The sequence below is a fragment of the Onychomys torridus genome, chromosome 18, assembly GCF_903995425.1.
Source record: "Onychomys torridus chromosome 18, mOncTor1.1, whole genome shotgun sequence".
Taxonomy (NCBI): Eukaryota; Metazoa; Chordata; class Mammalia; order Rodentia; family Cricetidae; genus Onychomys; species Onychomys torridus.
Window position 1 is genome coordinate 29,554,638 of NC_050460.1, and position 24,458 is coordinate 29,579,095.

At 45.4% G+C, this 24,458-nt stretch overlaps 1 protein-coding gene across 5 annotated transcripts in view; it reads right to left on the reverse strand.

Moving 5' to 3' along the window:
* Nucleotides 1-337: 337 nt before the first annotated feature.
* The window catches only part of Fam168b (family with sequence similarity 168 member B), a 32,682-nt gene continuing 8,561 nt past the window's right edge, over nt 338-24,458 (reverse strand). For 2 of the 5 annotated variants that reach the window (XM_036167245.1, XM_036167246.1), the window contains exons 3-8: nt 15,074-15,154; nt 8,822-8,857; nt 4,850-4,992; nt 4,575-4,773; nt 2,896-3,025; nt 338-2,173 (exon numbers count right to left, since the gene is read on the reverse strand). In XM_036167245.1, the coding sequence (XP_036023138.1) occupies nt 2,913-3,025; nt 4,575-4,773; nt 4,850-4,992; nt 8,822-8,857; nt 15,074-15,154 (572 nt within the window). In that variant the 3' untranslated portion in view covers nt 338-2,173; nt 2,896-2,912. The remainder of the gene's footprint in view (nt 2,174-2,895; nt 3,026-4,574; nt 4,774-4,849; nt 4,993-8,821; nt 8,858-15,073; nt 15,155-24,458) is intronic. The other 3 variants (XM_036167247.1, XM_036167249.1, XM_036167248.1) reach the window with 3 other exon arrangements.

The window sequence follows — 24,458 nt, forward strand, 5'->3', positions numbered from 1 at the left end:
CCTGAGAACTCAGGGCCCGTGGAAACACACACTGTGTGCAGCTGCAAGCAGACCCAAGACTTTGTAACTTCCTGTCACAAGCGAACAACTCTACCTTTTAGAGGCAGGGAGACAGGTATGTTTAATTGGGAGTGTGTGAGGGGACTTTTTCAAACACATGCAAAAATCACAGGTACATCTGTTCCACTGATCTGTGATTATTCACTTGGAAAAACCACCTTCTGTGTGTTGGGTCCAGGGGAAACCTTAGATCCAGCCACATTGCAAACCATCCACAAGCAAATGTTTCTGTCTCTGTGCACTGTGTGCTTTCTTGTTACTACACACACACACACACACACACACACACACACACACACACACACACACACACACACACACAGAGTTAAGTGCTCATGAGGCAATTAAACATACCCATCCTAAACATTCTATGTTCATGGACGTTAGGAATGAGAACTCTTCTGTTTACATTGATCCATGCAGAAATTTTCCAAAACTTCTTAAAAAATAAAATGCTAAAAACAAATTATGAAGAGCACTACTATAAAAATAAGGTTTCCAAAGGCTCAATGTTCAGATGACCCACCCTCTAGCCAAGTTGACTGCTAATGAGGCAACCTCCACACCAACATGGAAGCCCTGACCTAGCTGCCAGAGACAAGCACCCTTCCAACCAAAACCCCAGCACTTCAATGGGGAAAAACCAAAACACACCCCCCACTTGACAGACTCCAGAGTGGTCCTCATGCCTTGCCCTTCTGACCCTCACTGAACAGAAACTCTCACAGATTCAAGTTGGGCATATACAGGCAAAAAGAACTTTCTTGATTTCTTATGTACATACTCAGATTACACTCTCAAAAATCTTTCCCACAACAGATCTGAACAGGCAAGTGCGGTCCAAAGCTGCCTGGCCCTTTCCACTCTCCACATGTGCTTGGTGCTGAGTGCCGTTAGCCACACAAAAAGATGGCAGAAGAGGCTCACAAGGGCATTTATGCAGGCTTTCTAGGCCCCACCCCAGCTAGACAGAGGACAGGTCATCATCAGGTGAATGACCTTGGGACAAGCTACATTACTTCTACATTTTTAGACATAATCACAGCCCTGCTTCTCTACAAGAAACACGAGGAACTAACTTAAAAATACACTTATTCCCTTTTAACCAGTCTTAAATATACAACATTCTCCACAGCACACAGCTGAAGTCTCTGCCCTTCTTTGTGTTTTTAGCAGACTCAATTATTTCTCCAGGGGAAAGAAGGGATGGTTCCCTAAGTGAAACAGAGCAAAAGACACCTCAGTGTGGCTGCCCCTCTCTGACAGCTTCCCTCCTAGGAAGATAGTTCAGTTCTACACTGGACTTTCTCAACAGAGACACAAAACATTGTCCTGTAAGACATACAGTGGAAATTCAGATGGCAGAGACACTGCCCCACTGACACACAGACCACCCTTCATCCCAGCTGTATTGGCCACCCAGCTCTATTTCCTGATAGGCGTCAGGTATATCCCTACTCCAGCTGAAATGAAGGAGGGGGCCTACTATACCTGCTGCTGCTGCTCTGGTGCCACCAGACTCACACTCTCCCAGTCCCTGCAGCTCCCTCCAGGTTAGTCAGTGCCAAAAAGAAAACAGGTTGCTGAAAACTACAAGCCTGTGTCCCTAACTGGCAACCCTCATCACCCCAGGAATCCCCTCCAGTACTCGATGCTTCTTGAGGACATTCACGTGCACACGTGTAACTTGGAGACTCAGCACACATCACAACAGTGCATGAGTGGCACAGGCTGTAGAACATGGTCCAGTCCTTTGGATTTTGCATATGATGGTTTTGCATCAGTCACTGCAGGTAGATTGAGCAAGCTTTGTTTCTGTGTTTGTTTTTATAAACATGCATTCAACTAGATAGGATTAGAATAGAGTGATACTCCCTTTTTATCATTACAGTTAGCTACAAAATGTGCCAGGCAGTCCACAAAACAGGATTTGCTTTAAAACCAACGCCCAGAGTTACTTGGAGACTAGCGAGCTGGGGCCTGCTGGGCTGGGACGCAGTCGTGTTTAGCTAAGTGTCGAGAGCATTAAGAATAAAGTCCTGGTTGGAGGCACAAGGCCTGCAGCACCAGCTGTGGAACTCAATGAAGTGACTGCACAGCTCCATCCTCAAACCTGGGAAGGAACGGACAGACAGTCAGACAGACACCTCTGCTTCAACAACTCCAGAGGGCAGCAGTAGTCATAACTGCTGCCCCTGGTCCCCCACTACCTTACAGACACACCTTATCCCCCATGCCCCCATTGTTAACTGGAACCCTACAAACTGCAGCAAACACAAGGGTGATACATGCCCGTTACAGAAGTAGCAAGATGCAGTGTGAACAGCTAACACTCAATGGCTTTCTTTCTTCCTCTGCTTTGGGACATCCCAGTAAGAGTAAGAAAATAAAGCTCTGCACTGTCCCCATGTAAAGAGTGGGTGCACCTTTCTCTTAGTGGTCAGCAAGAGGGAATCTCAATAGAGGACCTGTCATGTCAGGCTGGCCTATGCACATGTCTGCGTGGCATTTTCTTGATTGCTAATTAATGAGTGTGGTCTGGAGTTGATCCCTGGGCACTAAGCTGTATAAGGAAGGTAGCTGAGCAGGTCAATAAGCAGTCATCCTCTGTGGCCTGTGCTTCAGGTCCTGCCTTGCTCGGATTCCCATTACGGTGGACTGGAACTGTAAGCCAGACCAACCCTTCCCTTCCCCAAGTTGCTATTGCTCAGATTTATCACAGGAACAGAGAAGCAAACTGGAATAGTGCTTAAATCTGAGGCCAGTTTCCCATTTCCTCAGGGAAATGCACCTTCACCAGGACCCAGCCAGCCAGCATACTTCACTAGTACTTACAAGAATTTGCAGGGTAATCACCACTGAGGGGGCACATAGCTGTAGGTGGGTGTTCCTGGGGCTCGGTATGTGGGGACAGTGACTGGGTGAGGGGCTACAGGAGTTGGAGAATGAGCAGTCAGCAGGGTACCTGGAAGAAAGAGAACACTTCACACAAAAGACATAGGTGATCTCTCCTGCAGAGCTCCACTATGTGGCTCTGAAAAGCACATGACTTGGATTCCTTGTGAGGGAGACACGGGACGAGGAATGGTCTTGAACCAGAAGGGTCAAAACTCTGAACAGATTATCCCCAAGTGCTGAACAGCATTATAAGCATAGCAGTTGGCGATCATAGTATTCACACTAATTTTGGCAGATCACATGGCTATAAAAAGAAAAAGTAAGTATTACTCCTCTTAAAAAGGAAGGAAATCCTGACACAAGTAACAGAAGTGAACTTTGAGAACACAGTGCTAAGTGAAAAAGCTAGTGAGTTAAAGGACAGTGTATATTCTTATTTGTATGAGGTTCTGAAGATTGTCAAATTCAGAGACAGAACACAGAATAGTGGATGCCAGAGCTCAGGGAAGGAAAAAGAGAGCATCTGTTTAATGGGTACAAGAGTTTTAGATTCAGGATGAACATTCTGGAGACCTGTTTCACAGTAAAGTGGGTATACTTAACGCAGTTGTATACTGGAGGGAGGGAGGAAGAGAGAGGGGAGAGAGGCAAGAGAGATGATAAAAAGAGACACACACATGAGGAGGAGGCAGGGAGGAGGGGAAAGAGAGAAAGAGCATGAGCACATGCACGAGGGAGTTTGAATTCCATAAACATGTACACTCAGCAATGGCCTGCAGGACTGAGGTTAAACCACCAGCACAACTCGAGGGGGGAAATGCTTGCTGGTTCCACCCCCTCCACCCCCTCCTCCGGGAGCTGTCCCCAGGCAGGCAGCAGCAGTTTATACTAGCCTCCTACACTTTAACAACAAACTCTGAAAAATCAAATGGCGATTCTAAGCAGAAATAAACAGAATACCACGGTGCTATGTGTGACATGATTTCGTTACGCTGAAGTCCAGAACATTTTTTTTAATGGAATGATTCCCCGCCCCCCCCCCCCTTTCTTAAATCCTAGTCATGGAGAACAAGTGACCTTGTGTGGAAAAGCTTAAAGGCAGCTACATATACTGAAAGGTCAAGAGGTGAAGTCATCTTTAGGCCTTCCATCAAATCCCAAGGTTCCAAGCCCCAACCCATTTTCCTGATTCAATACATAATTGGCCCAGGGTTTCTACAAGCAGCTATCCCCTCTATCAACACAAAGCCAGGTTTCTTAAACACGTCCTCATTACTGCAACATGACCAACAGAGACAGCTGGCCCATTGGGAATACAAAGTACCTACCCTGCTGCTCACTGGAGATGGAGCCAAATGAGGGTTACCCGGGACTCCTCATTCCTACTGCCAAATGGCCACCTAGCTCACTAACAAAGTGTGCTGGTCAGTTATGCTCCACAGTGGAGGCTACTTGACTCGCTCGTGAAAGGAGAAAGGGAAAAGGGGAGGGGCAGTCCTTCCATACAACTGAAGCCATGAGAATCTAATGCCAAAGGTCAGAACTTCATGGACTCTCCCCATTTCAGCCAGCTCTCAGGCTGCTGCAGAACACACCCACCAAAAACTAGGACTCACCTGCTGACATGGCCATTGTGGTTCCAGCAACCATGCCCATGGTGACCCCGCTGCCTCTAGGAGGAGGGATGGGAGCAGGGTAGACAGTTGCTGGCATGCCATTGGGCTGCACCACTGTGGTGTGGTGAATGACGTGAGGGGGTGCTGCATACAGAGGCTGTGTATAGTAGGTGCCTTGCTGTGGGGAAAACAGAGACAACTGCCAGAGGGTCCCAGGGCTGTAGGGATATGATGAAACCAACCCTCCCAGAGGTGTAGGGCATGCCCAAGCATACCTGGGCATACGGGCTCTGCTGGGGGTAGGCACTTCTCACCGGGTACACGGCCGTCTGGTAGGGGTTGGGGGAGGAGGAGTATGGTGGCACAGCTCCGCTGGTTGGGGAACAGGACACTTTGTAAGGTGTACCAGGAGTGTAGCCTGGAACAAAGAAGCGAAAAGCCTGAGCTCACCCGGCCAATGCCAGACAAGGACAACTGCACAGGGAGGAGCCAGGGCTACTACCAATCATTAACACAGTGAAGACCTGTTGACACTGTAGCCCTGTCTCTCTCTCACGAGACCTAGGTGTCTTAGCTTTGTTGCAAGCATGCATGTGTAGTGGTGAGTTCTGTAGACCATATATATGCACAGAAGAACCTGTCCTGTCATGCGGGAATAGAAAGTGTGATGGTCTCCCTCGGCTAAACTTGGCATTAATGGCATATATACCTTTTCACCCTGCAAATAAGGTCCAAAAGTCTATTTTAGGGAAATAAGCATGTACACACAAAAACTTCACTGCAAGCAAACTTATCTGTATGTTGCTCATTACAGCAAAACTAAAGAAACCAAACGAGAAGCTCAGCAGAGCACTGTAGTATAAAGATGTGAGTCTCTGAAGATAAAAAAAGAAGCAGATTATGCAACAGAAGACATGAGAAGATGTCGAGGAAACAGTTCATTCAGCAGCAAGAGCACATATTGCTATTCTAGAGGACCCAGGGTCAGTTCCCAGCACCCACAATGGGTCACTTACAACCACCTTTAACTCTAGCTCCACAGATCCAACCTCCTCTTCTGCCCTCCAAGGGTACTGGACTTACATGCAAAAAACCCCACACGAGACACACAACAGCCAAATAATTTTTTGAAAAGAAAAGAAATAAAATACAACACATAAAGCTACATATGACCAAAGGGGAAGAGAAGGCCGTAACCCCACAGGCAACCCTTCTAGAAGCTGTATGCTCAGGTGGCAAGAAGCTGAGTAAGCAGCTCGGCTCCAAGATGTTTGCAGAAGCTGAGGAAGGGCTCTCCAAGGGCAGACTAAGCAGCTACTGAGGAAACATCAGAGATGGGTCTTCCCTAGGGCCAGGAGAGTTCAGACCACAGCCAATTGGCCAAAAACCAGACTCCCTGCATCCATGGGAACCAACTGCTGACACACAGGACAAGCTCCGTGATAACTGTATTTAGTGAAAGCCAGACAGCTGACAGGAAACCCTAGGAAAAGGTCAGTGACTGCAAACCTCAAGGCAGTGGCCAGGGGAGGAAACTGAGGATGTCCTGTCTTGTTGGACTAGAACTACTATGGTCTCCCTCGGCTCGACTTGGCATTAATGGCACATACGTTTTCTTCACCCTGCAATTAAGGTCCTTTCAAAAGAATGCCACCACACAGTGGTGGCAGTGCACAGCCATCCAACACAGCAAACATCACACTTGGACTCTGAGGACAGCTTCCAGTTCTCATCAAGTCTACCTCTGCACAAGCTTTCTGAAGAGGCCGTGGTGGCCTTCACCTTCTTGTTGGTGCGAACTTGTGGCACTGAGCACTCAGCTGTCCATAGGAGTGTCAGAATTACAAGCTCTCAAGTTACAGACACATGTCTCAGATGCAAGCAACACCTGCCAGGGTCCACAACAGAACTTGGAAAGCATGTTCTCCAGCCTTACACATAAATCTTCATCAACAGGAGACTCTGTGATCCAGATATATAATACTACTTAGCAATCACTAAAAAACAAAACAAAAACCCAACAACTTACAATGAATCTCAAACCTCATTGGATTTTCAAAGCAAGACACAAAAACAGCATGTAACAAATGATCATTTGCATATGTAACAACCACCCAGTCTACCTAGAAAGGAACGAACAGACATGGCATATTGAAATTCCAAAGTTTTAAATATCTGGAAGAAATCAGGAAGGGGAGAGGAAAGGGAAGCCCTTCCAGAATAATGAAAGTGTCCCAAAATTTTTTGGGTGATGGCTCCACAGTGCCAAAATCCAACTGTAAAAATCCATCTAAATACACACTAAATATGTGAATGTTTACACATAAATTGTGTGTCAATTTTAAAAGAATGAACCAAGGATAAACAATTTTAATTTGAAATTTTAAAGTTTTAATTATATTATTAGCAGAGAGAATTAATAACTTCTGTAATATCTACCAGTTTTCAATATACCAACTTTCAATGCTGGTGCTTTGCCAAGAGAGCCAAATATCCAGATTTCCATCAGGACTTTTAAAGCAAGTAAGTAGAGGAGAGCACATAAAGAGACCACCACAGCTTGGATCTTAAGGGCCCCGAGGCCCCTGTGGTAAAGCTGGTCTGCAGGGTGGTGCACAAGAGGTTGATGCACCTTTAAGAGACAGACAGGGTCTAGTAGTGTCGCGAGGGCATGCTCGCTCTCCCAGTGGCTGTGGGATCCATCCATAGGTAAGTGCTTTTGCTTCATAATGGTATCTGCAGTTTTAAACATGCTCAGCTTTATCACATGCCAATTATACAATGTATTTGTAACCCATTTTTAAGTCAGGGAAGAGCAATTTAAGACTCTTCCAGCTCGGTTTCAGTGACACTGAAAGGGGAAGATCTAGGCAGCCCTAACCTGTTACTCTCAAATGAAAACTCTCATCACGAGAAGAGGAAGCACCTGCCACTAGGCCACACCACGGAAGCAGGACAGCATCTGTCCGTCCATCCGTCACAGACACGGAGCCAGGTCCTGGTGTGGATGACTTTCAGTAGTAAGCACAGGGAAGCAGAAAGCTCACAGTAATGCCTATGCAGGAGGAGAGGGAAACCAACTCAGAGTGGGGAGCAAGGCTCCCACAAAAGAAAGGGACTGTGGGGGCTGGGGCAGGGAAATAAGCCGCTCCCTGTCAAACCAGTTCTTCACTTCCCACAAACAACCACGACTGACAGAACAATCACCTCACAGTAGGCCTTGCTAATAACTCCGACCCCCTCAACTGTTTCAAGCTCGCTTCTGCCCCATTATTTCCACGAACCTCAACTGAGCCATCTTGCCAGAACTTACTCTGACAACTGAGGCAGGAGACTGTGGGTCTGGGGCCGGTATGGGTGCATTGCTTAAAACCAAAATACAAAAGGGAGAGTGAAATCCTGAGGAATCACTAACATCACATGGAGGAAATATCGACACTCAATGCTCAAGTGTGTCACACTGAGAATAGATGCTAGGTGTCAATCTGGGACCACATTAGAACTTGTAGCGTTAGTCAGTTTCACATGGCCTTAAAAAACAAGACCTGCTTTCTGCATCGCATAATAAAAAACCAAAAATAAACACTCATGATACACATGACACATTTGGAAACTGGAGCACTAATAATGAATACTTTAGGTATGATGATAGCATTACATATGCTTTTAGAAATATTTCTAAAAGTCACCAACGTGATGTATGAGCTGCTTCAAAACACCACAGGAAAAGCAATGGCAGTATAGATGAAATACCAACTCGGAGCTGGTAGCAATCAGAGCCAAGGGACTGGGGAAGTAGGGACTGCACTTTCACAAGCGTGAGTATGCACCTGAAATCGTTTCTAATGAAAACTCTAAAGAGGTATAACACTACACCTAACCTGTAGCACTCAGGAAGCTGAGGCGAGAGGATGGAGAATTCAAGACTGGCCTAGGCTACACAGTCCGAACCCGATTCATTACATCAAGTATAGGCTAGAGAGAATGCTCAGGTTAAGAGCACTGGCTACTCTTACAGAGGACCTGGGTTCAGTTCCCCACATTCACATGGCAGCCCATAACCATCTGTAACTCCAGTTCCAGGGGATCTGACACCCTCTTCTGGCCTCCTCTGGCACTGGGCACACACATGGTGCACACACACACATGCAAGCAAACACTCATACACATGAGTGTTGAAGTCTCCAAGGCACACAAACACACACACAAACACAAGGGTCAGAACACAGCTTCGATGGAGCACTTGCCTAGCATGTGCAAGACCCTGGGTTCAAGCTCCAGCGCTGCAAACAAGAACAGACAAAAATCAGTTTTTAAAAGGACAAAGGACTGTTTTAAGGTTAGGCAAGCTGTTACAGATTTAAAGGAGGCAAAAGATATAAATTCAAATTTATACACAGATTCAATATGTAGCATTAAGTCGATCTTTATTCCAAATACACAAAAATATTGGCCATTTCAGTGTGATGCCTTCACAATCCTAGGGGCAGTTAGACCTTAAGTCACTATCCAGAGGACTATTGGGAGGTGGGGAACAGGTGCAGGAAATGTTTTTTGTTGGGGGGGGCCTCTAAAACACGACTCCTTCCTAATCTCTTGGGAAGCTACTGAAGGAAATACCCCACAAAAGCCAAGTGGGAACTAAGAAAGAAGGCAAAGACTGAAGAAAAGTAAGGCCAAAGTCCCAGGCTTCTGCACAAGAGTGCCCAGATTAAGACTCCAGGCAGGGCATGAGCAAGGGCTTCCACAGCAGCTCCCAGAAAGCAGAGTAGTGGGATAGCCCGTGGGCCAGAAACACCAAGAGGTCCTGACAGAGATCAAGAGCCCTATTTATTTAGCCCCGAGAGGCACAAAGTGGACGAAGAAAAAGAACCACATATTCGTGGCATGACCATGATAAGGAAAGGGCAGGCAAGTAAAAGAACGCCTTGTCACCCAAAGGGACAAGTCAACAAGGACAGCACAGTACCACTGTCAACAAGACACTATCCTGGGAACACAGGAAGAGCCACTACAAAATGACAGCAGCAGAGTCCAGTGGGGTCTGGACAGACAGGCATTCATACACAGTGACAGTAAACTACTCACTCCTTCCTCCCTTCCTGAGCCACAGTGTCACACAGCCCAGAAATACCTCAAATCCACTATGTAGAAGATGACTACCCTACATTTCCAATCCTCCTGCCTCTAGCTCCACAATGAGCCACCATTCTAAGTTTATGTAGTCTGGGATTTGTATACACTAGGGAAGCACTCTACCAACTAAGCCACACCACCCTAGCCCCTTGCTTTAATGTCAAAAGCTTTCTAGAAGTATACACATCATAAGACTCTGGGAATACACACCTTTAAGACAGAAAGACTCCTATTAACATTCTAGTGCTTTCTTTTTATGTAGCTGGCCACACAATAAGCTTACTGTTTAAACAAATCTGGATCCCACTTCACAGACACAATTCTGAATTTAAAAAGAAAAAAAAAAAAAGCCAAATGTTGGTGGCGCAGGTCTTTAATCCTATCACTCAGGAAGGAGATGCTTGCAGATCTCTGAGTTCAAGATCAGCCTGGTCCACATGCCACATGTCCTTGGCAGGTCAGCCAGGGCTACTCAGAGAAATCCTGTCTCAAAAAAAAAAAAAAAAAAAAAAAAAAAAAACCACAAGAAAAAAGAGCCTATATTGTATTGTATTTTCATTTATTGTTAATATCTTTCATAAACAAATGTCAAACAAGATAAATACTGTGATAACCAGCTTAACGGAACTGTTACTTGCTGTAAGATGTGTTTGTACTTGTGTTTGCCTGATTAATTACTGCCTTAATGTATCTCAGCAACAAGTTCGCCTTTTAAAAACATGCTTAGGCAGAGCACAGTGGCACACTTTAGTCCCAGCATTGCAGAGGCAGAGGCAGGAGGACCCCTGAGTTTGAGACTAGCCTGTTTTCCACAGTGAGTTCCAGGCCATCCAGGGCTACATGGTAAGCACTATCAGGAGCTTGTCCTGAGGCTTTCAGATCAACTGTGCACCCGAGCCATTCAGTGGGGCCAGGACTAAGGGCTCAGTGCACTAAGTGCCTGGCCTGCCCAAAGTCTGATCATGATACTCCCATAATATCACCTAAGTTCCACCAGAGATGAAATCACAGTTCCCAGAGTGCCACCATCACCAAGGAGTTAAGCCATCACTAGCTCAGCTCCTAAGGGGAGTACAAGCATAGAAAGCCGACTCCATATTTATCTATCTGTGGCCTACATTTGTTCAAAATAAACGGATCTCCTCTACTTCCAGATCGTGTAACAAATCTGAAGGTTCTCAGACTCCTGCAACACACAAGTAGACCAAGAAGAAGGGGCAGAGAGGATGGCTCAGGGTGAAGAGCACTCACTGCTCTAGCACAGGATCCAGGTTCACCCCGAGCATCCACGGGGCAGCTCACAACCACCTGTAACCCCAGTTCCAGGGTCTCTGGTGCCTTTTTCTAGCCTCTGTGGGCACCAACATGTACACAGGACATAGACCTACATTCATACACATACAAAATAAAAATAAATCTTTAAAAAAATAAAAAGAAGGATCATAGCATCGCACAGGAGCTCAAGAAGCCCCGCAGACTCACTGACTCTATGCCAGAACAGATCAAGACAGCAGCAGAACTCACAGAAACTTTCTTTCTTATTGTGTCTACAGTGATGACCTAGCCTGGGTCCTCTGAAGAGGGAGATGGCATTTCAAATACCCATCCATACAAGAGGAGCACACAGCTCTAATTTACATCAGGTGTCAACAGCATCATGGGATACTAAGGCCTTCAGTTTCCCCTACCTTCACCAATTCCATATAAACATCTTTATCCCAAGCCTCTTGAAAACAAAAGCACACACAAAATCTGGCACAACTAAGCCACGAGACTGGCAGCCCAGGGGCCTGGCACTCTTCATCAGAGGCTTCCAAGGCAGCGCCCTGGGTCACTGCTGCTCCCACCTGCTTTTGCACTCAGGGATCCATCTGAGAGCAGTCTTAAAAAGGGGGCAAGATGGACTCATTTCTCTCTCGCAGGAAAGCTGAGAAGAGGTGGTTAGCATTTACCACAGATACCCCTGCTTTTGGCAAAGTCATCTGCACTTGCCTCAACAAACCCGAAGGAGGCTCTTTTTTAGGAATATTACAAAAATGAGTTGAAAGTTTTTAGTCCTTTTCACATTGGCACGTACTCTAGGAAGGAAACTGGCGTTGAGTAGACCAAGTTAAGTACAAATGGTGTGCTAGAGCCTGAGCGCAGAAAAGCACCAATCCACAAAAACACACTTCTAACCTACTAGTGCTACACACAATGAACTCCAAATGAACCAGAGCCTAAATATACCAGCCAAAACTACTGGAAGAAAAAGCAAGAAAACCATCGTCTTCAGCAGATTTCCAGGATACCAGAAATGTGATCCACAAAAGAACAGAATGATAACCTCACTTAAAACTTCTGCTCTGTGAAAGACATCCATAAGGGGGAAAAACTAGGAGAAAAACCTCTGTAATGATGAACATGATAAATTATTCTTAAAAACCCGGCAAAAGAACAAACTCGGTCTCGAAGCAAGTGAGCAGTATATCTCACTCCCAGCTACTCAGGAGGCTGAGGCCCAGGGGGAGTTCAAGACACCCCAAGTGGGGAGAGCGCGAAGACACACACATACTGGAGAGCTGGCTCAGTGATTAAAAATCCACACTGCTCCTGCACTAGACCTGGGTTGGACTCCCAGAACCCATGTTAGGTAGCTCACAACTGCCTGTAACTCCTGACCCAGGATCTGATGTTCTCTCTGGCTTCTGGGGCATGTGCACACACAACAAAGACACTCACACAGGAACACATACACACAATAAAAAATAAACAAAAATCAAAACAAAAGTGGGCTGCAAAGGTGCCTAAACAGCTAAGAGCGCGTGTGACTCTTGTAGAAAGCCCAGGTTCAGTTTTCAGCATGTGCACAGTGGCTCGCACCACCTGTAACTCCAGTTTCAGGGCAACCAACGATCTCTTCTGGCCTTTGCAGGCACTTGACATGCAGGTGGTACACATATGCATGTAAACAAATGCTCACACAGAAAAAAGAAAAACAAATCTCCAAACAAAATCTGTAAAAATAAAATCACTGCCTTTAAAACAAACCTAGTAACTGATACAATGTTAAAGATACACACATCTCCCTCCTTTTGGAGGGTGTGAGCAGGGATTGAACACACCCTTGCACAAGCTGGTAACCGCGTCATCACTGACTTTATCCAAAGCCCTCATTCTATTTTTTCAATTAAATATTTATTTATTTTTAATTATGTGTTATGTGTCTGCACCCATGTATGCAGGTTAGTGTCAGATCCCCTGGGGCTGCAGTTACAGGTAGCTGTGAGCTGCCTCACATGGGTGCTAGGACCTAAGATTTGCAATGCTAACAACTGCTCACCACCACTGAACCATCTCTCCATCTCAGTCCCTCATTCACTATTGATAAGAAACTGAGTCTCTCTAAATTGTGCAGGCTAGCCTTGAACTCACTCTCTGTAGCCCAGACAGGCCTTGACCTTCTGATCCTCCTGCATCAGCAGCCTCCAGAGTAATCTGGTAGACCAGGCCCAGAACCACAACTCTTTACCAAAGACAGTCAAATGGTAAATTAGCACATGAAAAGATAATCCGTGCTACTGTGGTGGCAGTTCAAAACCAAACCGTGGCTGTAAATCATTAGATCCCCACTAGTACAGCAAGGAGGGGAAGGATTGACCCCCCAGAGCCCAAACACAGAGGACTAGAACTAGCAAATACACAACTGAGGGACCGCAGAGAGAGAGAGAGAGAGAGAGAGAGAGAGAGAGAGAGAGAGAGAGAGAGAGAGCGAGCAGACGCTCTGCAAGACTTCTTAGCAGTTTCTTACCTGCACTAAGAAGCAGCTAATCCATCCCTTTGTATTTACTCAACAAAGAACATTAAAGCATGTACATACAGATTTATGCTTAAAAAAAAAATCAAGAAAATTTCATTTGCACAATGAATTTTAAATATAAACCCCAAACTCAAACAGCACACACGCCATTAGCTAGCCAACAGAGAAGCAAGTGATGTTTCCCATATAATGGGCACAACCAAACAACGGAAGGGAGGAAGTAATAACAGGTACAACAGGAAAGTCCAAGTACTTACACCCAGTAAAAGATACCAGTCCTCAAATAAAGTACATTCTATGTGGTTCTACTTACATAAAAATTCAGAAAACACAACTCATCTATAGCAAAGAAAACACATCTGTGATTCTTTGGAGCCTAGTAAAGTTGAATGGGCAGAACAAATTTTGTCCAAACAGATCTGTTCACACCAACTGTGACAGGGATACACTTCACAGCAGAAAGGATGAAATGCACTCTACAGACGTGCAGTTTGTTAGGTGATACACAAGGAAGCAAAAAATATAAAGGCCTTACCAGGACAGGGTGCAGAGTTCTTGGCACCCCTGCTGAGTAACACTATGAACAACTGCAGAAGATGTTTCACAGCAGTCTCAATGACAGGCTTGGAGACCAAGTGTGTGAAAAGGAGCCAGACAAAAATCACAAGAGGGAGGAGCTTTCTGCAGAAAGGGGCCACCATGGGAAAGAGCTAGGAGGTTCAAGTACAGACTCTTGTCTCCCAGAGATGGGCAACCATTAAGCTTCTGCTGGGTACATTGCATGTACACTCACATGGCTTAAGTGAGCAGAAACATGAACCTAAGACAGAAAACACTGAAGCAGAAAGACAAGTCCCAGTTTCCCTCTGGGTCTGAGCTAAGAAAGGCAGTCAGGCTGGGCCCAGAAGAGATGGGTAAGCCGGCAGACTTTTTGAGTCACAAGTAAGGAATTCACAGGAAGGGCACTGTTGGTTTCTCTTCTACCCAGAGCAATTGTGAGTCTAGAGCTGTATGGAGCAAAGAACTGTCCCAGCAGCCTCACCAGAGATCTCCCATGAGCCAACACCCTCAAAGGAATCACATTATCCTGAGTAAGTGAAGCCCAAGAGAAGCTGACGGCTCGCACCAAAAGGTGCAAGAGAAAAATCTCACTAAATAATCTTTAGGCACTTCAGAATCAAACAAACTCTTCTCAATTTTAACCAGCAATTTCTCAAATCTGAAAATGTTCTCATACACTCTATCTAGAAAACAAAGTTTGCTTTTTAAAATACAACCACAGCTCTGTGGACAGACTTCAATGACAAAACGGTCTTCAGTTCCTAGCACTAAGCCCTATCCTAAGAACAGATATCTAGCACAAGGAATTACCTGTATAGCCCAGAGACTGTGGTGGAAGAATCTGAGAAACTCAGAAAAGCAAAGCTTATGTGCACTGGGGAGTAAGCTTGATTAAACCCATTGACAGGTTCATTTATGAACGTAGAAAGCCACCCAACAACAAATCCTAGTTCCATACCTCCTCCCCCAGCTACACACAACACATCTGCCATGCAGTACATACCTGTTTGGAAGGTAGGATTTGCTCCGGGGTACATGTTAGGGGAATAGGCAGGAGCTGCTGCGTAGCCCACAGGAAAACCAGCTGCAGGGAAACACACATCACAATAGCATTCATTATCAATGAAGAAGTGCAGCCAGCCACCTGAACACCAGGCCTCCGTATCTATTTCTAGAATGCCACACACTGTGCTTAAACAAAATTGTCTCTAGTTATCTTCTTTCCTCAGAATTTTGATAAGTCACAAATGTAACCCAGTCTGTTAGATCTATAATTGAATGCTCACACTGTACAACTAAGGGGGAGGGGGGAGAGAAGACTAGGCAGAAACTGAGTCAGCAGTCCACTGTCCAGAATAGCTGAATAGAAGGGCAGATGTGCAACTTAGTGTGGAGTGCACCCTTAGCATGTGCGAGGCCCTATGTTCAATCCCAGGGCCAAAACAACTATCGAAGAACAGTAAGTAGCCAGGCGGTGACAGCACACACCTTTAATCCCAGCACTCGAGAGGTAGAGGAAAGCGGATTTCTGTGAGTTCAAGAACAACCTGGGCTACAGAATGAGTTCCAGAAAAGGCGCAAAGCTACAATGAGAAACCCTGTCTCAAAAAACCAACTAAGGCCGGGCGGTGGTGGCGTATGCCTTTAATCCCAGCACTTAAGAGGCAGAGGCAGGTGGATCTTTGTGAGTTCAAGGCCAGCCTGGTCTACAGAGCGAGATCCAGGAAAGGTGCAAAGCTACACAGAGAAACCCTGTCACAAACAAACAAACAAACAAACAAATAAACAAAAAACCCAACCAACCAACCAACCAACCAACCAACCAACCAACCAACAACCACCAGCAAGTAAAGCCAGGTATGGTGGTACGTATCTTTAATCCTAGCACTGAGGAGGCAAAGGCATGTATGTAGATGGCTGAGCTCCAGGCCAATGAGGGCTACATATAGCATGACCCTGTCTAGATGAAAGGAAAGGAATAGCTAAGTCATAATTTTAAGCATAAGGAAAAGAAGGGAGAGGAAGAAGGGGAGAAGTGAGAAAGGATCCAAGATGGAATCTTCAAATCCCAACACCCCAGAATCACATCATTTATAAGTCAGCCCAAGTCTCAGCATCATACACTACCTCATTACCCTTGCCTGGCTTCACTGCACGTAGTGGAAAAGAACCAGGGTTCCAAGTGAGCTTGGACCCATTCTAGAGCCTACTTTTTGCTGATATGGAGGTAGGTGTTTTAAGGCCACACATTCTCAGTGACTGCAAAGACAGAGTCACAGTATAGTATTTAAAAGTTAGTAGTGTTTGTTCTTGTTCTTAGGCACTGTTTCAAACTCCCAAATTCATTTTAGGCTTTCAGGTGTCTTCACATTCCTAAAGTTCTAATCCCAGCTCCCTCAGTTCAAGGTGCCCAGTTAGGAGCCCAGGTTGTCAATGTCATTATACTCAAGTCTTCTTACTAAAGGGGCTCTAATTAACCTCAAAGATACCCAGAATGGGAAAACACAACCAGAATCCATATAAAAGCAAGATCACCTGTTTTCTTTCTTCCTTCCTTTTTTTTGGTTTTTCGAGACAGGGTTTCTCTGTGTAGCTTTGCACCTTTCCTGGAACTCACTTTGGAGACCAGGCTGGCCTCAAACTCACAGAGATCCGCCTGCCTCTGCCTCCTGAGTGCTGGGATTAAAGGCGTGCACCCCCCCCCCCCGCCTGTTTTCTTTCTTAGAGGCAGGATCCACTGCCTATGGAGCATTGGTACTTACAGGCACGTACCACCATACCCTCCTGAAGATTACTTTTTTAAATTTTTAAATTTTTATTTCTGCACATGTGCCTGCTTGTCTGTATGTGCAGGTTGCGAGTACAGGTGCCCTTAGAGGTGAGGAGACAGTATCAGAACTCTGGTGCCAGCAGACATTACAAACAGTTAATAACTACTACTTGAGTGCTAAGAACAGGACTCAGGGTCTCTCCAAGAACAGCAAGTGCTCTTAAACTTCTGACCCTTGTCTCCAGCCCCAAAGTTCCTTTTAATAATACACACAGTCTTTAGTCAGACTAACGCAAAGCCACAAACACAATCACACAGATACAGCAAGTAAGATATTCAACAGAATCCTGCCCTTGTGGGTCTGCCAGGAGAGGGACCTCAGACACCCACCTCCTTCCTCAAGAGTCCAGGATTCTTTGTGCTCGCTTCTGCCTAACCTAATAGCAGGACAGTAGGACACAAGAAGCCGTCACACCCTCAGGGCAAAGGACCCAACATACCCAAGCCTTGACTACTACCTACCTTATGAGGAACTGTGCTTCTCTTTCCTACCAAGATTGTGCTGAGGTAGCTCAAAGTTATCTATCTCCAAGGGTGCTCAAGATGGAGGGTTTTGCTGATGTTGGGGATTTTTTCCTACTTTTTGTGTGGTGAGACATGGTCATGGTCTCATGCAGTCCAGGCTGTCCTGAAACTCACCACATCACTGAGAATGATCTTGAAGGTGTGACTCTTGCCTAGAACTCCCAAGTGCTGAGATTGACGGCAGGTGGTGTCATAACCCCCTCGGGAATCTCCCAGAGTGAAGACACTCAGGGCTCAGTGAAAACTAGGGACAGAGAACATAGGATCTGATCTACCTTCCAGAGAGACAATCTTTGTCAGTACAGTATGCGCGCGCACACACACCAGAACAAAACTCAAGGCCTCCAAATGCTTGGCAAGCACTACTACAGAGCCGAAACCCTGGGAGGGAAGAGTTCTGTGAAGGTTTTGACTAAAGCTCCTTTTCTTCAGATACTTTTAGAAGTGATCTTTTTTTTTTTTCCAGATATTTTCACTGTTGCTGCTGTTGGTTTAAATTTTTATCACATTTTACTATTTTGTGTGTGAATGTGTATGAGCTCCAGTGCGCCATGAACTTGCACAAGTCCCTTCTCTCTTTCCATCACGTGTGCCTCAGGGATCAAACCAGGTTGTCCTGTTCAGAGGCAAGCACCTTCTTCCTTCAGCTGGGGTCCCTCATATGTGCCAGTTCTATCAGGGCAAAGCAGCCATTCATAAAGCCTTAGCTCAGTGGTTCTCAACCTTCCTAATGCTTCAACCTTATAATACAAATTCTCATGTTGTGGTGACCCCAACCATAAAAATATTTTTGTTGCTACTTCATAATAACTATAATTTTGCAACTGTTTGCTACTCAATTGTAATGTAAATATCTATGTTTTCTGATGGTCTTAAGTGATGTCTGTGAAAGGGTCATTTGAGACACACACACACACACACACACACACACACACACACACACACACACACACAAAGGGGCCATGACTCACAAGCTGGAAACTAGTGCTCCTCTATCAGGGAAAGTCACCCAAGTGCACAGCTTGGGGAAGAGCACACAGGGTGGTCAGGGAGGAGGGTGCACCTGCTTAGCCAGCCAGATTAGCCATACCAACCCCAGCGATCCACAGGGTGACAAACTGTTAAGGCCAGACCATCCTCACATGAAGGTGACTTCCTGATATTCCTGCTTCACAATCCAACCTCCCAAAAGCTACCCTGAAGGTCTGTGCTGGAGGGGGTCACCACTCCAACAGGGCACAGCAATCCCTGCCAGGGCTCAGCCTCCAGGCTGCTTCCCTAGAACTTCACTCAGACTTTCCTCTACTGCAGCAGAACTGGTCAGGGTCTCCTCTACATTCTTTCTTTCACATTTGCCTTCTCCAGCCAGTAAGATAATGTGCAGCACACCAATGTTTTATCAACTTTACTCATTTTGGACATTGAGAGCAGTGATTTTCACAAATATCCTGTGGATCCAACCCTGAGAGAGCCACTAGGGGCCCAAAGTAAGCCAGATCAAGAAGGATTCATTTACTCACAGTGTTAGGATTGCCAAGGGATGGACGGCTCCAGGGCAGCAACAGCCCATCATCCCAGAATACCTGTCTACCTCAGAAGGCCACCTTCCTCACTGCCCCCCAAGAGCCAACCGACGCCCATCAAGTCAGCTGGAAGCAGTTTTTCCAGGAGAAATGATGCCCCTATTCCTATTCACTCGCTTTTTTATTATAAGCAAAAAGTTTGGAATGTTAGGATTCTGTACATGCGCAGCGTCTTACATCATCAGCGGGCGCTGGCGACTAGTACTCACACTGGCAACTAGTACTCACCGCATGGTCACATAATCCCCGCCTTAAGCTGGACGCAGACCCTCACCCTCTCTGTTCTCTCTCTGCTCTGCTCCCTCTCCCCTCCCCCACCAGGCCTGGCTCTCCCCTCTTTCTCTTTCCCTCCCAATAAAGCTCTAAAAACTAACATTGGGTTCTGCTGTAGCCCCGTGACTTTTCTGCCGGTAAACAGCGCCACCAACCAGCGCCGTTTAACCATCACACAGGACAATGCTTAGGCACCAGAGATCCGGTGAGAGGAATCACTTTTTAATGATTTATTTTTGAAAAGTCAGAAGTGCTACCAACTAGATCATATTCCATAGTTCTCTCCAATTACTGCCACAAAGCTGAGCAGTGGTGGTCCACACCTTTAATTCCAGCACCCAGGAGGCAGAAGCAGACAGATCTCTAGTGAGTTTGAGGCCAGCCTGGTCTACAGAGCTAGTTCTAGGAGAGCTAGGGTTGTTACACAGAAAAAAACCCGTCTTGGGGTGGGCAGGCGTGGGGGTGGGGTGAAGGGTGCGGGGGATGTATTTGTTTGGGCTGGTGAGATGGCTCAGAGATTAAGAGCACTAGTTGTTCTTCCAGAGGTCCTGAGTTTAATTCCCAGCAACTACATGGTATCTCACAACCATTTGTAATGAGATCTGGTTCCCTCTTCTGGCTTGCAGGCATACATGCATGCAGAACACTGTATACATAATAAATAAATAAATCTTAAAAGAAAAAAAAAAACACTTCCACAAAAATCAAAATTTCCTCATGTCTCCTTCATAAATCTTCAGGAAACCCTCTGCTCCAGAAGCTTCTTACTAGAGTCCACCCCAACTTTCTAATAGTGAGTTAACATGCTCTGAAATTAAAGAGAAAACACACCAACAGGCACTTAGTCTAATGGATGGAGGAGTCACACACCTGGTCTGCTGTGGGTATCACACCCCTCTCCATCTCCTGAGGAGCAGTGCTCCTGCTTTACCTGCCCTGTTCCCTCCCTTCAGCCATATGAAACTCGACTCATCGCCCTGACCTAAACTAAAAACAGCTCATCTCCCAGGCAGTACAAAACCCAGGGCGGCAGCTTTGAAAGGCCCTCACCTGTGCACTGCCTCAGCTGGCTGCAGAATTACAGTAGATCAGACTCTTACTCTTTCCAACAGCTAGGCTGCAGGCTTCTAAGCTGCAAGGCTCGGCAATTTTGTCTCCTAACGCTCTTCCTGAAAAGGGCCTCCAGCTGTCACCGAGGCCTGTTACCGTCAACATCAGCTCTACCTCCTTGGCATAGAGAGGCTGGACAGGTAGGAAGCACATGATCCTAAACACTAACTTATTTCTATGAGACTGGTCACTTTATGATACCACCTTAAAGGAGAGCATGACTGTGTCAAAAGACAGTGCTGGCAGTCAAACCCAGAGGCCCCTACACAGATGTATAGAGTAGAGCAAAACCCCAATAAGGAAAACAATTCAACTTACATGAACCCCAACTACACAGATAGCATTTCTTTCTTCTTCTTCTTGTTCTTCTTCTTCTTCTTTTTTTTTTTTTTTTTTGAGACAGGGTTTCAAAAAACAGGTTTGGTGCCTGTCCTGGATCTCACTCTGTAGACCAGGCTGGCCTTGAACTCAGAGATCCGCCTGGGCTCTGCCTCCTGAGTGCTGGTTCTAAAGGCGTGCACCACCACCGCCTCCTGGTTACTGATAGCATTTCTTTAAACTCGACTCTGGACAGCATGTTGCTATTAGCAAGGCTGTGAGAGGAAAACACTCCTTCCAAGAGTAAAAACAGTGGAAATCCCTACACAAGGCAGCTGCTTAGTGTCCTAAAAGCTGTGCAAGTATTTACTCTCTTGGAATCTGCCTTGCTGGTCACTGCCACCAATACAGTTATTAACACAAGTACAAGGCTAATTCATTTGCAACATTTGGGGAATAGCTTCAAATAACCAACACTGATCAGAATGAAGTGGGCTGAATAAGAAAATCCCACAAGACAAGTTATTATACTTATATGAAAAACAACAGAAAGGACAGGCCAGCCTCTGTGAACTGGAATGGGAATGGTTCCTAAGATGCATTCATTATTTGACAGGTGCACCAGCATCTCTTCTCCAGAAACATCTGCAATCTGAATGGGGGAAGGCAGCCTCCTCCAACTGCCAATTTCTGCCCCTGGGTATCTGGTGATGGCCGAGACTTCCATGACTGAGCAACCCAGTCTGAGGTTCTTTCTACCCAAATGCTTTCTCCCTTGACCTTCATGAACATCATGATCCTAAATACTGCACATGTTCCTTATTCCTTCCCATTGTATATACTACATTCTGTATAAAGGTAAATTACAATGCACAAACTGTCAATTCTCATGGGCAAGAGAAATAAGCATGAACTCTGGTGGTCTTTTAACACTGCTGTGATAAAATCAGACCCTTGAAGAACTCTGAAACCAGCCGAAGTCATGCCACACTCCACAGCCATCTCACCCAAAGGCCTAAGAAAACGAAAACCTACTAAAATGTGTGACAGCTTCCTGAAGAGGCACAGGCTTCTCAGAGCACACCAGCTAGATGGAAGCTCCACACTTCAGGATGAGGGCCAAAGGAAGCCTGAGCCTTGACCAAGCTGAAATACATACACATTCAACTTCTGAGTACAGGAAGAACAGTCACAATTAGCTGGGAAAGGAAGACAGCAACTGGACAACCCGATTTCTAATACAATGTGTGTAACAGCTAATGAAAACCCCAAGCAAGAGACAGGGCTGTAAGACAGGAAACAAGAAAAAGACATTGACAGGAGAACACAGGCAATCCGAGACCACAGCCATCAACAAGCCAACGAAGCAGCAGGCTGGAGGAGCAGGAGAGCAAGATGCTCTGACTCCACACACGGACTCGGGAGCAGAGTCAGAACTGTTAGCAAGACCACTGAGACGGAAACAGACAGGTAGGAAGCTCTCCAGATTGAGCTAAGAGAGAAACACACACACAGTGCTTTCAGACACTACGGATGGAATCACAGAAGAGGAGAAGGGGACAGAAAGCTACTGCTACCGCTGGAAAAAATCCAAACCCAACAAGCTCTTTAAATACTGAGCAAAACAAAAACACTACATCCAATCACAGCATGGTAAAAAAGCAACACAACAACAGTATTTTAAGGACAACAGAGCACACGGTTGTGGGGAGAACAGCTACAGAGGCAGAGTCAAAGCAAAAACTACTGTCACAGAAACCAGGGGCAGTACAGTTATATCTTTACAGTCCGAGGGGAAGAAACTGCCAATGTAAAAATCTGCATTCAATGTTGGAGGTAAAAAAAGAGGGGGAAGGGAAGAATCCTTCTCAAAAGATACATCAGATCCCTGGGATCTTATAACTATGACCTTATATGGAAAAAGACTATCCATATGACTGCCATAAATTCAATGATAAACGTTCTTACTTAAACACACAGAAGAGGAAGAGAGCATGTGAGCAGAGGCAAAAATGGAGTGATAGCCAGAAGAGGACAAGCTGAAGTGGACTCTCCTCAGAGTTCCCAGAGGTAAAATAGCTCTGCTGGTACTTTAGTCTCAGACTTCTGGATTCTGGGAACATGGAGGCATAAATTTCTATTGTTTCAATATAAGAAGTTTGCGATAATTAACAGACATAGGAAACAAACAAAATTACATCATCAAAAGACATCAACACACCCAACACCACATCCCCCACCACACACACCCACACATTTCCCAACTACACACACCCATACCATCCATTTATCCACACCACACACAATTTCAGAGATAAGCTGTAAGAAAGTTGTTTTTTTTTTTTTTTTTAATTTCAAATGACATATTTCAGAAATACGTTGGTGCATGTCTTTAGTCCCAGCACTCAGGAATCAAAGGCAGGCTGTTCTCTGAGTTTGAGGCCATCCTTGTCTACAAAGCAAGTTCTAGGACAGCCAGAACTACACAGAGAAACTGTCTCAAAGCAAACAAACAAACAGTGTGTCTTAAGATGGGCAACAGCATATAAAAAATACACAAAATTTTTTATCATAGTACAAAAGTGTGATGACTTTTTTTTTAGCTGGACATAATGGCCAACACTTGTAATCACTGTCCAAAAGAGGGCTGCGTGTCAGAGACCAGCCTGAGTTGTATGATCAAACACTGTGTGCCCCCCCAAAGGAAGTTCACAAGCTAATAGAAGATCGGATTAATAAGTTTCATTACTCCAAAAGATAACAAGAACATTCGAGTCACATACACAGTCATAAGCAGACAGACAGATACAAACAAACAAACCACGGCAAAGCCAGCAGGTCAGTCTGCTTGTTGCCAGGCCTAACAACCTGTATTCGATCACTGGGATCACATGGTAGGAGGAGTGAACTGGTTCCCCTAACTTGTTCTGACTCCCCAGGGACACAATGGCACACGTATGTAAAACACACAATAAATAAGTGCAGTAAATTCCTTTAAAAAGGTGACAAGGAATAAATGAAAAATGAAAAATGCCAGGTGTTATAAACGAGGAAACGGTCTGGAGATGGCTCAGTGTGGTTAAGAACACTTGCTGCTCTTGCAGAGGACCAGGTTCAATTCCCAGCACCCACATGGTGGCTACAGCCATCCCTAACTCTGGGAACCTGACATCATATTCCACTCTGACTACTACAGGCAACAGCCATGCACATGGTATACATACATGCAGGCAAAACACTTTAACACATAAAGTAAAATTAAAACCAAACAAACAAATGAGGAACCAACAATAGCAGACAATAATACCAATAATCATTATACAAGACAGCATTTGGGAGAAGAATTCCCTCCATGTCCCATCAGCCTTTGTGCTGAAGTTATGCTGGCCCAAGATCCTATGGGCACATAATCCCCATATCCAATGCCCTGGCTACTAGGACCCAGTATCCATCAAGGAGACTTTACCCAAACAAAAGAAACATACAAGGTGAGTAAAGGATAAAACACTATATAAATGGCACTTAAGGTTGCTTCAGAGTTATAGAAGCTTTCTCTCAAAGTGATTTTTACAGCAAAAAGGAAAAAAAAAAAAAAAACCCACCTAAAATGGTTTACTCTAAAATTCTTCTGACCCAGGACTGGTCAGTAAGTGACAGCCAAAGGCTAGCAGATACACCAAGGGTTTGTCAGAGCTGCTTTGTGCAGAGCCTCAAATACTTACACTAGGATCTCCATACAGGGCGTGCCA